General features: G+C 36.0%; 2 protein-coding genes across 5 annotated transcripts; both read right to left on the minus strand.

Moving 5' to 3' along the window:
- Window positions 1-519: 519 nt before the first annotated feature.
- LOC147542881 (BOI-related E3 ubiquitin-protein ligase 1-like) lies at window positions 520-3,789 on the minus strand. Of its 2 annotated transcripts, none has more exons than XM_086636318.1 (5): window positions 3,427-3,789; window positions 2,748-2,803; window positions 2,544-2,650; window positions 1,470-1,831; window positions 520-1,218 (listed from the first exon to the last, which is right to left on the minus strand). In XM_086636318.1, the coding sequence occupies exons 3-5, from the start codon at window positions 2,647-2,649 to the stop codon at window positions 673-675; spliced, it is 1,014 nt and encodes a 337-aa protein (XP_086492444.1). In that variant the 5' UTR covers window position 2,650; window positions 2,748-2,803; window positions 3,427-3,789; the 3' UTR covers window positions 520-672. The 2 variants fall into 2 exon arrangements, with proteins under 2 accessions (XP_086492444.1, XP_086492443.1); XM_086636317.1 differs by having other exon boundaries at window positions 2,748-2,807.
- A 2,830-nt stretch (window positions 3,790-6,619) lies between these two features.
- Window positions 6,620-14,666, minus strand: LOC147542882 (S-adenosyl-L-methionine-dependent methyltransferases superfamily protein). 3 transcript variants are annotated; one of them, XM_086673318.1, is made up of 6 exons: window positions 14,564-14,650; window positions 9,879-9,905; window positions 9,698-9,820; window positions 8,268-8,765; window positions 7,397-7,641; window positions 6,620-7,177 (listed from the first exon to the last, which is right to left on the minus strand). In XM_086673318.1, exons 4-6 carry the CDS (start codon window positions 8,714-8,716, stop codon window positions 6,939-6,941), a joined length of 933 nt encoding a protein of 310 aa, XP_086529444.1. In that variant the 5' UTR covers window positions 8,717-8,765; window positions 9,698-9,820; window positions 9,879-9,905; window positions 14,564-14,650; the 3' UTR covers window positions 6,620-6,938. The 3 variants fall into 3 exon arrangements, with proteins under 3 accessions (XP_086529444.1, XP_086529443.1, XP_086529445.1); XM_086673317.1 differs by lacking the exon at window positions 9,879-9,905 and having other exon boundaries at window positions 14,556-14,666; XM_086673319.1 differs by lacking the exon at window positions 9,879-9,905 and having other exon boundaries at window positions 14,582-14,643.
- Between the last annotated feature and the right edge of the window lie 778 nt (window positions 14,667-15,444).

Raw genomic sequence — 15,444 nt, forward strand, 5'->3', positions numbered from 1 at the left:
TTGATACTAGAAATGTTAGAAAAAGTGAATGAAAAGAGTAATAAGAAGTGAAAGGGACAGAAAAACTTCCTAACCAGAAAGCAAAGTTTCCACTGATGGTATACTTAGTGTAAGCGAGCTCTAAGATCACATCTTTAGAATAAAATCTAGTTACCTTTGGGAACGCACTAAAACAGGCCTATAGGGGTTGGAGCAAGCATAGAGCTGCGTTCCTGGCCCTCGTAAGTTCCTAACCACGGGTCCAATCTATGGACTAATGTATTCAATTTTTGTGATAGCCTCAAACAGTTCGATTGGAATCATCTTTTTTATTTTGTTTCTTCGGGTATGTCAACATTACATATATTATTAGCCAACAACAAACGACACTATTTTGATTTATTTTGTTGCACATGTCAAGGAGGTAATAATTCAACACAAGAACCTTGGGATCAATACCCAGACATAGATCATGCGTACTAGGGCACAAAAAGAGAACCTCCCAAACCAAATAAAACAAGCTACTGAGAACACGGCGAGGAAGTCAATGTCGACTGAAGTTTTTACTCATTCACCTTCACATACAATTCATAACTTAAGTTACATTTATAAATAAATGTTAGAAGGAAAAGGAAATGTACCGATTAGGGTTCTCTTTTCCAGCTTTGCTTACATATTTCAGATATTGAAACATCATGACATGTATACTTGGACGCTTGCAGTCTTCATCGATTGGCAAATTGGGCAAACACTCATAAAGGTCTCGCAATCTTTGCACAAGCAGAGATGCCTACAAGGAAGAAGCAGAATTGAAACCTCCTTACCCTTACAAGCCCTACATATAATCTGCTCGTTCGACTTTTGATGGTTTCCTGATCCACTTGGTATACTTATCTGAAAATTGTTTTTCTGGTCTATATAGGAAGAAGCGGCATCATCGACCTCGCTATCTCCACAACCTTCTCTTACTTGATCAGCCCCCTGAGCAATGGCTTGCTTAAGCTTCATCTTTAGATTATTGGCCATCGTCTCATTGTACTTTGCTCTGTATTGCCATGATTGGGCGTCCATAGCTACCTGCTTAATTCGTTCGACGAGTTCTTTGTTCTTACGGTTTATGTTCTCTATTTCGATGTCTTTTTCTCGTAGTTTCTTGCTTACTCCTTTCTCTATGGTGCCAAGGAAAGAAACCATGTGCCTCTGCTTCAATTCCATCACTCCTTTCATCATGTGTTCTTGCTGTTCAAGATAAATTATTTAAGCGTCACTCATCATTTAACAGAGTTAGCGACTTCTTTCGGTCCGTCAACACTAGTAATTTCAAATTGTTCTAGACATGGGTTCTTAATTCAGACTTTTTCAATTTATGACCCAAATGGACCCAATATCAGTCCTAATGACTCACTTAGACGAATCAAAGGCACGAGTTTAGTACAAAACATTAACACCACTTATATGAAATAATATGGGAAAAGGAAGGAGTAGGGTACCTGAACTCTGATGTAATGGTCAAATTCTTCTTTCTGCCTATCCATTTCAGATCTTAAATTATCACCAAGAGACATAATAATGGGAAGGGGTGGAGCTATATTTCCACTTGCAGAGGTGACAGAACTATTGCGTTCATCGTCATCGTATGCCAACCTAAGCCCAGTTGATACTGGGTTTGTGTTAGGAATGCTTGTTGATCGGTCAGTGTCGTCTTGATAGATATTATTATTCAAGGAAATTTGGAGCTTCTGCTGCCTTGTTATGTCATCCGATTCCCTGTATCGCTTAGTTGGTCGACTTAGAGTAGAGATTTGTTCATTTGTGACATAGTTCACTGGATCAACACTAAATCCTGCTGGAACTGTAATAAAGCATTTGACAAATTAGATCATCCACAAGACTGAAAATATGTTGGGAATATTGCAAATACATTTCGAAGAAATAGAGACACAAATCAAGTACAAACTTAATGATGGATAGGATTATTAACCATGACTTCTATGAGCTTGAAAGAGAAATGGGGGGATAACAACTAAATCATGTAGCAAAAACCTAACAACTAAACTGAAGAATTTTGAGCAGTCAGAACAATTGAATGGATTAAACAGATTTTTAGTTGATAAACAACCCCTTCAAAAATGATATTCATTAGAACTTCTTAGGATTTAGAATATTTTTAGTCTATACAAATTGATATGCATTATACATGAGCAATCTCCTGACTGTTGAAAATATATTTTCCTGTTCAACTAAATTTTCTCTTATGAAGGTTTTTCATGAACATCGATGAACGAGCACTCAAATATACCTTAATGTTAATTGCAAAAGCAGGAATCACTTCTAACACTAGAAGGAAAGCTATGAGGTCTCATGTTTCATAAATTTCTCAAGGAGTACTAAAACCAACCAAATAACTCTTGTGAAATATGATACCCAGATTCCGGACAATGGCATGAAAGAAAAAACTTGGAGTTAATGTACAATAGGGGTATATAAAACACCATACTAGAACCCTAATACACATACTAGTAAGATTATAATGAAGTAAACCCCATCAGAAATTGAGAACTCACGATTTCCAAATAACTGAAGCTGAGTTGATGCATTAGTATCAAACTGAAATTGGTTTTCCTCAAGAAACCCAGGATAAACATGGTTATTATTTCCCCCGAACATCATCCTAAATCAATCAAATCAATGAAATCAGAAATCCGCAACCAACAAAACGCTAGATTAGAATCAATAGAACAACAAAATCAACAGACAATGTGATATACCTCAAACCTGAAAGCTTCAACGAAGAAATTCCGACGAGGAACCAACTAGATCAGATCTATCTGCATAAATATTCCACCAATATAAGTTTTCACACCAGATTAAAGAAGGGTTATCAAACAAATACCCTAGGTTTACAACAGAATCAGGATCCAATCTATATGAGTAGATTCTTATAAATACAATCAATATGAAGAAAAATCCTACAGATTTTCATCATCTTATACCAGAGAAACAAAATCTCATGACAAAATACAGATCAAAATCAGTAAAAACTAAGATATAAATGTATAAGAAGAAAAAAATCTCCTTTCTTAAGCACTAATTAAGTAAAAAGGGAATCTCATTTTAGACTTAATACGGCGATCAAACCCAAATTAAGAAACACAACAAATCAAATAATCAACGATCTCGAGTCAAATGAAACACAGTAAACAAAAAACAGATCATATTGTTAAGATTTCTGATTTCATAAGCAAGTAAGATGAATCAACAATCATACAAGAGAACTCACTGAATCAAATTTAACATGAATCGGTATAAATCAAAGGCAGTAAGTAAGTAAACCTCATAAATCTGTGATTGATTCATCAGGAAACTCAATCACAATCAGACCAAAAGAAAACCCTAATTTCTAAAACGAATATAAAAAGTAGTAGTACTAATTTAGTAGTTGAATACCTTGAAATTAGGGTAATCAAATGATGATGAATCAAAGCGATTGATCTTCTATATAATAATAATCAGAATAGAAAAGAATAAACAGAGAAAAAGGAAATTAATGGATTTGGGAAGTGATTTTTTGAGAAATTAAAAAGAGGAGGTAATAATAATAATAAGAATGTAGAGAGATGATGAAGAGAAATATGGGGGAAAAAGAATCGGTTACAGAAACCGATTTCAGTTTTTTGGACGATCCAAATGTTAATGAGAGAGGAAGACGAATAAATTTTGGAATCCTTCATTTTTTTTCTCTCTTTATCTTTTACTCTCTCTCTCTCTCTAGACTCACTGATACCCTCTTTTCGTGCACCCACCACCGATTCTGATTTTTTATATTTTCTTGTATTTATTGTTCTGTTAAATGACCATAATACCCTTTTAACAATTTCTAAAACTTCCACCTTTCTATTTTTGTTTAATGAATCATAAAATTTTATTTCTATAATTTTTTAAAGCTTACACCAAAGGTACCATATTAATTCCAACTAAAACTAATAATTTAAGAATATAATATTTCAAATATAATTGTTTTGCCCAAATTAACAGATACGACATAGAATACAAATCTCAATTACAAGTTGAGCCCCAAAACACTTGTTTTAATTGCGCTGCATCGGACTAACATTGCATCGACACGTTATAATTTGAACAAATTTTTTAGTCGACCTAACTCAATGATATCTCCCTCCAAATTACTAAAACAAGTGATAAGAATAATGATTTTAAACTTTGATTTGTTCGTGATGTGAAATCACTCAAAAGAAAAGAGAAAAAACTAACTTAAATACAACTAATTTTAAAGTACACCATCTTTTTTTTTTGTTGAAAGAGGTACGCCATCCTTGCCAAACCTATTCGAAGAGTTTGGGTTCATTCCACACAAACTACTATAAACACTGAAAAGTTAGACATTCACTTGGTTACTTTGACATTCTAAATTCAATTTTAATTGATAATGAAAATAGATCAAATTTAATAAAATAGTATATAAATTTTTAAAATTTTAAAACAAATTTTAAAATAAAAAGGGTATTTTAGGTATTTAGTGGGATGCGCTTATCCATACAAGTCAGTAAACAATAAATGAGAGAAAGGTGGGGAGAATCACGCACCAAAAAAGTAGCCGTTGCTGACAGTCTCATAGAAAAAGACAATAACTGGTATGGTGGTGGGTCCCGCTTCCTATGTGGGTCCCCGGTTTCGTCCTCGTCTCATTACTACTCATCAAGGACCAACACGGACCCGCCATCACCACCCTATTCTAGTTGGTAAGTTTTGGCGGGTAAACACAAAAGATGTGACCTAATAAATCTCACCACAAAATTTGAGTGTTTGGTATTTAGGTTGCCGTGCTCTACAAATTTAAGAGGTCCCATTATTAATGTTGGACTTGGACCTCGATAGAAATCTACTTTTTGTTTTCTTTTTGTTGAGAAAATAGAAATCTACTTTTTTTTTTTTTTTATGAAGAAAATAGAAATCTACTTACTATTTATTGATTGAATACAAATGAAGTTTTCGAGGGTAATTTTTATGAAGGTTATTTCCCTAATGGCCCCCCGACTTTGTGACCAGCTTCCCGCCTGGCCCCTTATTTTACGAAAAATATCCATATGGCCCCCTTCCGTTATAACACCGTTACTCTCTCTCTCTTCCATTTCTTTTCTCTCTCCTCCATCATGTTTTCTCTCTCTGCCACCTCGTTAAAACCAGTCAACTCATCATCTTCTCCGGGAAGATCGCCGGCCGACCAATTTTCCGGCCGGCGACCTTCAAACCTAAAAAAAAAAAATTTCCACCTCCTCTCTCTCTCTCTCTCTAAACTCCGGCGAAGGGGTTACCCTTCGCCGGAGTTCGGGAGACCTTAAAGGTCTGCCCCAGCAGACTTTGATCTGCTCGGGCAGACCTTCGAGGTCTGCTCGGGCAGACCTTTAAGGTCTCCCGAACTCCGGCAAAGGGTAACCCCCTTCGCCGGAGTTTAGAGAGAGAGAGAGAGGAGGTGAAAAAAAAAAAAAAAAATTTTTGAGAGAGAGAGAAAGAGGAGAGATGAAATAAAAAAAAAAAAATTTTTTTTTTTTTTAGGTTTGAAGGTCGCCGGCCGGAAAATTGGTCGGCCGGCGACCTTCCCGGAGAAGATGATGAGTTGGCTGGTTTTAACGAGGTGGCAGAGAGAGAAAACATGTTGGAGGAGAGAGAAAAGAAATGGAAGAGAGAGAGTAACGGTGTTATAACGGAAGGGGGTCATATGGGTATTTTTCGTAAAGTAGGAGGCCCGGCGGAAAGCTGGTCACAAAGTTGGGGGCCATTAGGGAAATAACCCCTTTTTATGACCAGCTGTTTCATGATTGTTAGTATTACTATCTACTCTTCAAATTGGGAGGTCTTAAAGTAGATCTTCAACAAACATAGAAATTTACTATCATAAAGTTTGTCAAGTAGTTTTCAAAAATTTTAGTGTAAATTTCAGAATTTTTAGAGCCCCATTGTCTAATATACCTATGCGGCTATTTTGTACATTAAGAAAACAGGATGAAGTACGCTACAAATTAACTTTGAAATTTGATTACACACCCCACCCATTATGGAAATACTTTATAGTGGTGGTTCAAACTTGCTTATGACTCACGACTTTTAAGGTATGTCAATTTTCAATGTTTGGTCACATGTCTAATGTCATATTTTGAATTTATTATTCATAAGGAAAATGATTCACATTGAACTACTCAATTCACAAGATATGTGGATTATCTTTTCAATATTAAAATCTGAGCTATTTTGTACAGTTTTATTTAAATAATAAAGTCGTAAAATAAATAGCTCAACATGAAATAAGAGATCTCAACAAAAAAAAAAATGAAATAACATGCAAATTATACGCCAGATTATTAGATCAATTGAGTTGTTTTCGAACTAGAGAGGTCTAGAGATAAAAAAAAAAACATTCAAATCCTTGTATCAAACCATTGTATAAGAAAAATTAAAATACAAACACAACCCTCCACCCTATTGTGTTAGACGGTATCAAACCAGCTTTGATTGAGTTATCGTAAAGCCAAGAGATCTCACAATTAACAGACTATTCGACGAAGTGCAAGCTTATGGTTGAACTCCGCTAGCAAATTTGAAATGCAACCCAAAAACAAAGAAAGAATACGAAAAGAAAGTATAGACTAAAATTCAACTAATTGTAACAGAAATGTTTTGGTTTGTAGAGAAAATCTAACGAGCTAAACCGAAGAAATCCATCCCTCGAATGCATCTGATTCAATAATTTAGGCAAACTTTGATGTATTTCTAAATTAGATGAAAATATAAAAAAACACTGGTCATGTTCACACGAGTTCATAATATATCAACGGAAAAGAAGGCCATAAGTTTTTAACCTCTCTTCCTCTAACGGCCTCTATAAGCAAAGCTCCACAGGAAACCCGTAAAAGAGATGCTAAGCCATGTGCCTTGGCTCAACACTATTATAGGCATTTAAGTCTTGCGAATGTCAAATAGCCGGTGTGACCTCTTGATTCAGCACACGGCTTAGCCATGACTGTGAAAGGGCCAGATTTCTCTATCCCATTGTTACCTTCTCTTGAACGCTGCCTCCTCTTGCAAGGTAGCAAGGTAGGAGAACCAATGTCATCTTCCCCAACAGATCCCATCTTAACTTCTCGAACTTCATAAGATCGGAGTAGGATTTCAAATGTCCTTATATCTGTAAAAATACACGGCAATCAGGTTTAGAATGTCTATATCTATATTTATACAACATGTACTCAAACCTATTTCTGAGTTGATATCTAGAAATCAAAATTACGGGCAATAAACGCTTTTGGAGGAAAAAATGAACAAATTGTTAAATCTAACAAAAGAATATTATAGTTTATCTCAGCTGTTAGTAGTAAAACCCAGAGAACAAGGTGAAGTAATTTACCAGTAAAATTTGTGGTGAGAATCTCACAAGAACGTTGAACTTGCTCAATGCAAGGTGAGAAGGAGCACAAAACGCCATCTTGTTTCAACATTTTTGCAGCAGAAGGTATGGCTAGCCATGGTTGTGGGAGATCCAAGAAGACAGAATCTGCTGAGCCGCAAAATTTTTCGGGAAATCCCTGACCCTGAATATCTCTAACTCCCACAGTTATTAAACTACTCATGCCATTTTTCTCAAAATCCTCCCTGTGTAGAACAATTCTCACATAAGATTCTAGAAGTTATGTGATAATGGCACAAAAATAATCATACAAACTCTTTCAAGATAAGGGGGTGAGCTGAAGCTATAGTTGCATTTAAGGGTTTATTTGAGCCACATGATCGATTTCATACATATATACATAATACATATACATATATATATCCTTGATGACATAATTCAAAACTAAAACTCGAACGAGCTTTATCTTTTACAGATACAACATATAAGAAAACTATGCAAGATGGGGAATCCCCGATCCACAAGAGTGACTCATGGGGTGGATGAAGACCAGGAATAGACCGAGACGACCCAATGCTGATCCCCCAGGACAATAATATATAATGTATGTACAAATATATACACACACATTGCCTACAAGGTGACAAATCCTAACCGGATGCTGAACCGTTATGGGATGGGAATCCGGATCGGGGGTTAGCCAATCCCGGGTTGATCCCGACCCTAAATGTTTATACGGCAGAGACAGATGCACATGTGAAAATCTAAGAAGAATAAAAAGCATATGTTATGATCTAAGTTTTAACTTTTATGTTTCTTTCAATAATAATGTCACTGAAGCAACTAAGAATTTCCATTTGAAAGATCTTACCTAGCTGAGGCGGCTCTTTGCTCGTGAAAGTCGAAAGTGTTAACATGACCAGAAGGCGCCACTGCCCTTGCCAATGAGGTGGTTAAAGAACCACTTCCGGTACCCGACTCAAGAACAACACATCCTGGAATAACCTCCAAAAACGATATCACAAAACTGATATCCGCGATATATAGAATTTGAGTTCGATGGCTTAGAACCAGAGTCCACAACTCGGGCGTTGGAGCTAACAAGTAAACAAAACCACCCTTGTTGCTTAATACCTTAGACCCAAATGGCTTCCCAATCCAATCTGAATGCTTAAAAACTCCAAATCGGTTTTGGAGTTCAATACCTTCACATACTATAATTGCCTTCATTATATCATGTCTCTCATAAACAATAACAAGATCTCCATTTTCGATTCGACGCTGAAAAGAAAGCTTTTTTGTGGGATTATCGGAAAACATATTTTTATAATGTATAGACTACTGAACTCCTATTAATTCGTATAAATACCTGCAAATCAAGAAAGCTAATCAAAATTCATCAATGGGGTCTGTGAAAAAAAAAACAATTAAGAAACTAATCAGAATATCAGATTATTGAATCCTACAAATTTGTATTTGGGCAACACCCTAATTCCTCACATTTTGTTGATTAAGAATTAACAAAGATATTAACAAGTAAACCAGAATATCTAACTCATACCAATTTCATATTTGAACAAAACCCTACTTCCTAAATCTCTGTTTAATTAAGAGAACACTTGAGAATTCAATTAGAAAATCAGAATCCAAAATTTCTTCGCCTAGGCACTTTAGGAGCTTCTGACATTTTATCCTAAATATAAATCAATATCAATCAAATATCAACTTAACATGAATCGAACATCAACTAATACCATGGACAATCAAATAAAGTAAATATGAATAAATAAACAATGTCAACCGCCAATTAGACATCAACTAATGAACTAAATTTGAAATTAACTCAGATTCATAGCTCATAAGAAATCAAGAATCATAATTTATAAATCATAGCCATCAGACAATAGACAATAAACTAACATCGACTAGTTAACAAAACTTGAACTTCACCTACGATTCATAACTATAAGAAAGTAAGAATCATAGTTCATAAATCATAATCATCAATCATTAATATCTTTAATTTGCAATTTCTAACCTTCAAGTGGTCTGCAAACAAAAACTCAAAAGAGGAATTTCATCAAACACTTGGGCTACAATATAAACCATCTCCACAATTCTCAAAGGACTCATCAATTTCTTGATGAATTTATTAAAAGGGGAAGCAAAATTATATCTAAAACCTGAGGAATAAGGATCAATAATCTATGTGAGTCAACCATTCAGATTTCAAAATCTTGTACACATTACAAATCAAAGTGGTTAGAATCAAAATCAACTAATCAAGTATCGTGTACTAACCAAAAATCTGAGTATCCCCAACGTTGGAGTATTAGAAAATAGAAAGCAAAGTGAAGATTTAAGATAAAACCCTAGTTGTTCGGCAGCTCGGCTCCTTGCTGCTGGCAACCCTCACCAGAAATCCTTGAGAGAAAAAGTGGAGATTAAAGATAAACCCTAGTTTAGTTAAAAGAACATAAACCCTAGTATAGTGTAAAAAAGACAAACCCTAGTACGAGGGCCGTGCCTGAGATTCTAGAGGCCCTGTGCGAAATTTGAAATGGGCCCTTCGTGCCATAAAAATTATAAGAAAAATAAAAAACGTATGCTAATTTACGAGCCGGTAGATAGTGGTGGCCAACGGGCCGTGTCGTGCCGGCACGGCCCGTTTGGCAGCCGTGGCGTGTCAGACACGCCACGGCCACGCCAGGCACGGCTTGAGCCGTGCCGTTCCGTGCCGTGCCCAGACCACAAAGGTCTGGGCACAGAAACGGCCCATGGGAACGGCCCACCCGTTCCCGTGGCGTTTCCGTTGCGTTTCTGGCCGTTTCCGTGGCCGTTCCGTGGCGTTTTCGTAGTCGTTCCCGTGGCCGTTCCGTGGCGTTCCCGTAGTCGCTTCCGTGGCTCCGACCCATTCATAAATATTTTTTTACTTGTCAAAAAAAGTAATAAAAGAAATATACATTTTTTTTCAAGTAAAAAATTGTGATGTACAAAAACTTTAGAGTGTATGTCATATCTTTGCTTATTTTATTGGAGAAGAGTTGTATAAAGACTCTCCACATTTACTTTATATTTTGTGGTTTAGGTGTGGGACTATCTTTACCACTTTATTTGTTTATTTTTTTGAAAAAAAGTTTTAGTTTGTTTCAACAAAAAAAAATCTAAGTAAAAAAAAAAAGTAAAACCTCTTTTGTTAAATTCAAATAACTAAATTGGGTCGTTGCTAGCGTGTCGTTGTTGTCGTTTCCGTTCCGTGTCGTTCCGTGCCCATGGGTCGTGCCGTGTACGATCCGTTCCGTGTCGTTCCTGCGTGTCTAATGGGCCGTGTTTAACGGGTCTGGGGCTCTAAAATCCCAGCCCCGACACGGCACGCCAGACCCGTGACGGGTCGGCACGGCACGGAACGGACCGTTCCGTGCCGTTCCGTGTCCTCAAATAAACGGGCCGTGCCGGTCCGTTTCCGTGTCGGCACGACCCGTTGGCCACCACTACCGGTAGATGAAACTATAAATGAACCCAATAATATTTGAGGGGTTGGGCAAAAGGCCCAATCCCTTGGACGAAATAGGGACCCGCTCCACTGCAGAGAGAAAATAGGGAGCAGGTCCACCGTGTCAGGAGGGAGTTTTGTGTGTCAGTTAAGGCCTCACTTTTCATGAAATTACAAGAATGCCATTCACCCAATCACGTACTCTCTCACGTTCTTTTAATTCAAACGTGACATGTGTCATTTCTTTCCCTTATCTCTTCTCAACTTTATTTCTCTCTCCTCCTTATTTCTCTCAAACAGTTTCTTTATCTAGTTATTTTATTTCTCTCTCCTAAATTATCTATAACTACTTTATCTTTCCATATTTTTTTCTCCTAAATTTCTCCTAAATTATTTCTTCTAAACTTCTTCTAAATTATTTTATTTCTCTGTAATTATTTAATTTCTCTCTTTCTATAACTACTTTATCTCTCCAAAATTATATCTCTAGATTCATCTCTCCCCCTAATTTCTTTCATATATTTACGGTAAATTTATCTCTCTTCCCCCTAGTTTGTTTGGTAAATCTTAAATTTTTTTAGATGAATTTCATTTTCAAGTTTGAGATTTGTATCGAGATTTTATTTCCCTCTTTATCATTTTTCTCCTTATATTTTGGACATTTGTTTAGATTTTCTGTATTGTACATTTTTTTAAAACAATAGGTATTGTACCGTACATTTTTTTGTGTGCTGGACACTTTAATACGGAGAATTTTCTTTTGTACTAGAAATTTCCTTGTGTATCGGAAATTATTTTATGTACTAGCCATTTGGTTATGTACGAGACAGATTTGTACTTGGAATTTTCTTATGAACCGGGAATTATTTTATGTACTAGCCATTTGGTTATGTGCTACACCTTTGTACTGAGAATTTTCTTGTGTACTGGGAATTGTTTTATGTACTAATCATTGTACTAGACACTTTTGTACTGGGAATTTTCTTGTGTACCGGAAATTATTTTATTTATTAACTATTTGGTTATGTGCTAGACACTTGTTTGGTTATGTCTAGACACTTTTGTCCCGAGAATTTTCTTGTGTACCGTGAATTGTTTTATGTACTAGCCATTTGGTTATGTACTATACACTTTTGTACTGGGTATTTTCTTGTGTACCGTGGATTGTTTTATGTACTAGCCATTTAGTTATGTGCTAGACACTTTTGTACTGAGAATTTTCTTGTGTATCGGGAATTGTTTTATGTACTGGCCATTTGGTTATGTACTAGACACTTTTGTACTGGAAATTGTTTTATGTGCTGGCTATTTGGTTATGTACTAGACACTTTTGTACTGAAAATTTTCTTGTGTACCGGGAATTATTCTATGTACTAGCCATTTAGTTATGTACCAGACACTTTTGTACTGGGAATTTTCTTGTGTACCCGGAATTGTTTTATGTACTAGTCATTTGGTTGTATACTAGACACTTTTTGTACTGGGAATAGTCTTATATACCGGGAATTGTTTTACGTACTGTACATTATGTTATGTACAGTATATAATAGGATGTGGTATGCGTTTCTTCTCTCAAATATTATTCTTTCTTTTCTAATTTGAAATTTTTGTCCGTATTTTTCCTATTTTAGCTCTATCTAAAATTTTATTCCTTTTTCATATTTCTTTTCCAGATTTTTCTCTTTCCATATTTTTCTTTTGTAAGCATATCTTCTCTCTCTAATCTTAACTACTTTCCTTATCTCAAACATTCTTGCCTTATATGTTGGAAGATTTTTATAAAGATTTTTTAATGAAGTTTCGGTAAACAAAAATCTAAAAACGCACGTAAATCTGGTTGTTATAATGTATCAAATTTAGACGCCACCAAAGACTTTTATACGTTCTCTTTCTAAACTTTCCTTCCGTAAAACAGATCAAGATATTTTTTTCTCTATAAAAGTATTAGATACTTCTGATTTTCGTACTAGATTTTTCATTCAAATATTTTTCGTACTAGATTTTTCATTCAACAATATTCGAAGGAAACTTTCACGTTGCAACATTCACAAAATTGGAAAAAAGATAGAAATATAAGACGAAAGAAACTAAACATGTACAGTAAACTTCCACATAACAAGGAAACGTGGGAACTGATTGGGAACGATAAAATGTACTGGGAACTGAGGAATGTACATTACATTTCCTCGAAAACTTGGTAATGAAATTCCTCGAAAACAATAAAAGCAGATCAAGTTAAGGATAACTTCAGATCCGATTTCTTCACCATTATGAATTTCTGTTAAATAAAAATTCTCCAACAACCCGCTTAAATAAAAAAACCAGATTTGTTGCTTCCTGAACCCAACAAAAGATTTCTTCCCAAGTAATTTGAAACTGAATTTGACTTATCCAAAATCCTAAACCATTCCAAAATATTTCCAGATCTGGTTTTTTCAAAATATTTCTTCACCATTAAAGTTTCACCAAATTTGTTCAAGAAATCAAACCATTCCAATTCTTCACCATTAAACTTTCACCAATATTTCTTCACCGAATCTGACTTCCCAAAACCCTATACCATTCAAAATATTTCTAGATCTGGTTTTTCTAAAATATTTCTTCACCATTAAACTTTCACCAAATTTGTTTAAGAAATCAAACTGAATCTGACTTCTCCAAAACCCTAAACCGTTCCAATATTTCATCACTAAATTTGTTTAAGAAATTTCTTAGAGAGAGAAAGAAGATAGCTTTTGAAATTTCTTGAAGAGAGAAAGAAGATATCTCTGGAATGTTTTTAGAGAGAGAGAGAGAATGTAATGAAAATAAAGAGAAAAGGTATTACAGGTAGTAAGATAAAAAGACACATTCTTTATTGTACTTGTCATCTCGGGCCCACCAAAAAACTTACAAATTGGACCTGCTTCTTATTTCTGTTTTGGGCTGGGGGAAAAGCTTATTTACCCCCCTTTTTTTGGTTCTCTCCCTCAAAAATCCATAATATTTTGCAAAAAAGTAGTCATAAGAAAAAAAAAATCAATCTAAAATTCATTTTTATTGGAAATCTAGTCTAAGAATTCACAATCACCGGTAAGCAAAAAGATTTATTTATTTTATCTTAAGACTTAGAATATAAGTTTATAAGCATAAATAACATAATGAAATTTTAAACTTTAATCGAACTCGTGGATCTTATTGTAATATCATATTAAATATGTAGTTTGTCATTTATCGAAATGACGAGGGACGGAAAGAGATAGAGATCCCATTCGCAAAAGAGATCCCATTCGCAAAAGAGATAGAATTCATAGTTATTTTATTTGGGTTATTAAATGGGTATATACAAATATTGTCCTTTAGTGTTTATCACATCATAATAATATCCAAATAGTAGTTTTAGTCTTTTAGGCGCCCAATAACACACCCAAAAGGCGCCAAACGCAATATCTAGGGGTGTCTATATAACCCGCCCAAAAAATTTAATCAACATGCTGGCTGGGGGAGTCGAACCCGAGTTAGTAGCAAAACAATCTCGTCCCCTTACCAGCTAGTCTATTGACTTGCTTTGCAATAAACTAGATACCTTCTCTATATATTTAGGATGCTATAAAAATAAAAATAAAAGTAGGCCCTTTGTGTTTGGGGGTCCCAGTGCGGGCGCCCTGCCCGCACTGCCCCAAACACGGGCCTGCCTAGTACTGGTTGCTCACTTCACTCGGCTCCTCCTTGCTGCTGTCGATGCGAGAAGTTGAAACTCTCCCTTCCTTGCCTATCCCCAAATTTTAAAAATCAAATAAAGGGTTATTTTCCTAATGGCCCCCAACTTTGTGACCAGCTTCCCGCTTGGCTCCCTACTTTACGAGAAATACCCATATGGCCTTCTTCCGTTATAACACCGTCACTCTCTCTCCTCTATCATGTTTTCTCTCTCTGCCAAGTCACGCCACATCATCTGTGACGCCACCACATCACCTTCTCCGGCAGAGGTCGCCGGCCGGCCAAATTTCCTGCCGGCGACCTTCAAACTTTTTTTTTCTCTCTCTTCTCTCTCTCTTAAAAAAAACATTTTTAGATTCTCTCCTCTCTCTCTCTAAACTCCGGCGAAGGGGGTTTCTCTTCGCCGGAGTAGGTCGAAGTCGACCTTGAACAGAGAGAGAGAAAAAAGAAAAAGTTTGAAGGTCGCCGGCCGGAAATTTGGCCGGTCGGCGACCTCTGCCGGAGAAGGTGATGAGGTGGCGTAACAGATGATGTGGCGTGACTTGGCAGAGAGAGAAAACATGATGAAGGAGAGAGAGTGACGGTGTTATAACGGAAGGTGACCATATGGGTATTTCTCGTAAAGTAGGGGGCCAGGTGGGAAGCTGGTCACAAAGTTGGGGGCCATTAGGGAAATAACCCTAAAATAAAGCCAAAATGAGTCAGAGATCCAAAAAGTTGAGGGGAAATAAGCTTCATCCCCAGCCAAAATAAAAAATGAGGGATCAGTCCAAATGTCAGAAAATTCTGATTTTTTTCTTTTCTCTTTCCAGTTCCTTCCTATATTACCCTTTAACCGTACATAGTGCCTACACCT

The sequence above is a fragment of the Eschscholzia californica genome, unplaced genomic scaffold (assembly GCF_041429995.1).
Source record: "Eschscholzia californica isolate CP2 unplaced genomic scaffold, dmEscCali1.0.p SCAF_4, whole genome shotgun sequence".
NCBI lineage: Eukaryota > Viridiplantae > Streptophyta > Magnoliopsida > Ranunculales > Papaveraceae > Eschscholzia > Eschscholzia californica.

Coding starts and splice junctions, on each gene's coding strand:
- LOC147542881 (XM_086636318.1), bottom strand. CDS start 2,649: ATGATGTTCGGGGGAAATAATAACCATGTTTATCCTGGGTTTCTTGAG. Junction 1,832..2,543: donor GCTTCAGTTATTTGGAAATC/GTGAGTTCTCAA, acceptor GCTTTATTACAG/TTCCAGCAGGATTTAGTGTT. Junction 1,219..1,469: donor ACCATTACATCAGAGTTCAG/GTACCCTACTCC, acceptor TATCTTGAACAG/CAAGAACACATGATGAAAGG.
- LOC147542882 (XM_086673317.1), bottom strand. CDS start 8,716: ATGTTTTCCGATAATCCCACAAAAAAGCTTTCTTTTCAGCGTCGAATC. Junction 7,642..8,267: donor CAAAGAGCCGCCTCAGCTAG/GTAAGATCTTTC, acceptor TGTTCTACACAG/GGAGGATTTTGAGAAAAATG. Junction 7,178..7,396: donor TCTCACCACAAATTTTACTG/GTAAATTACTTC, acceptor GTATTTTTACAG/ATATAAGGACATTTGAAATC.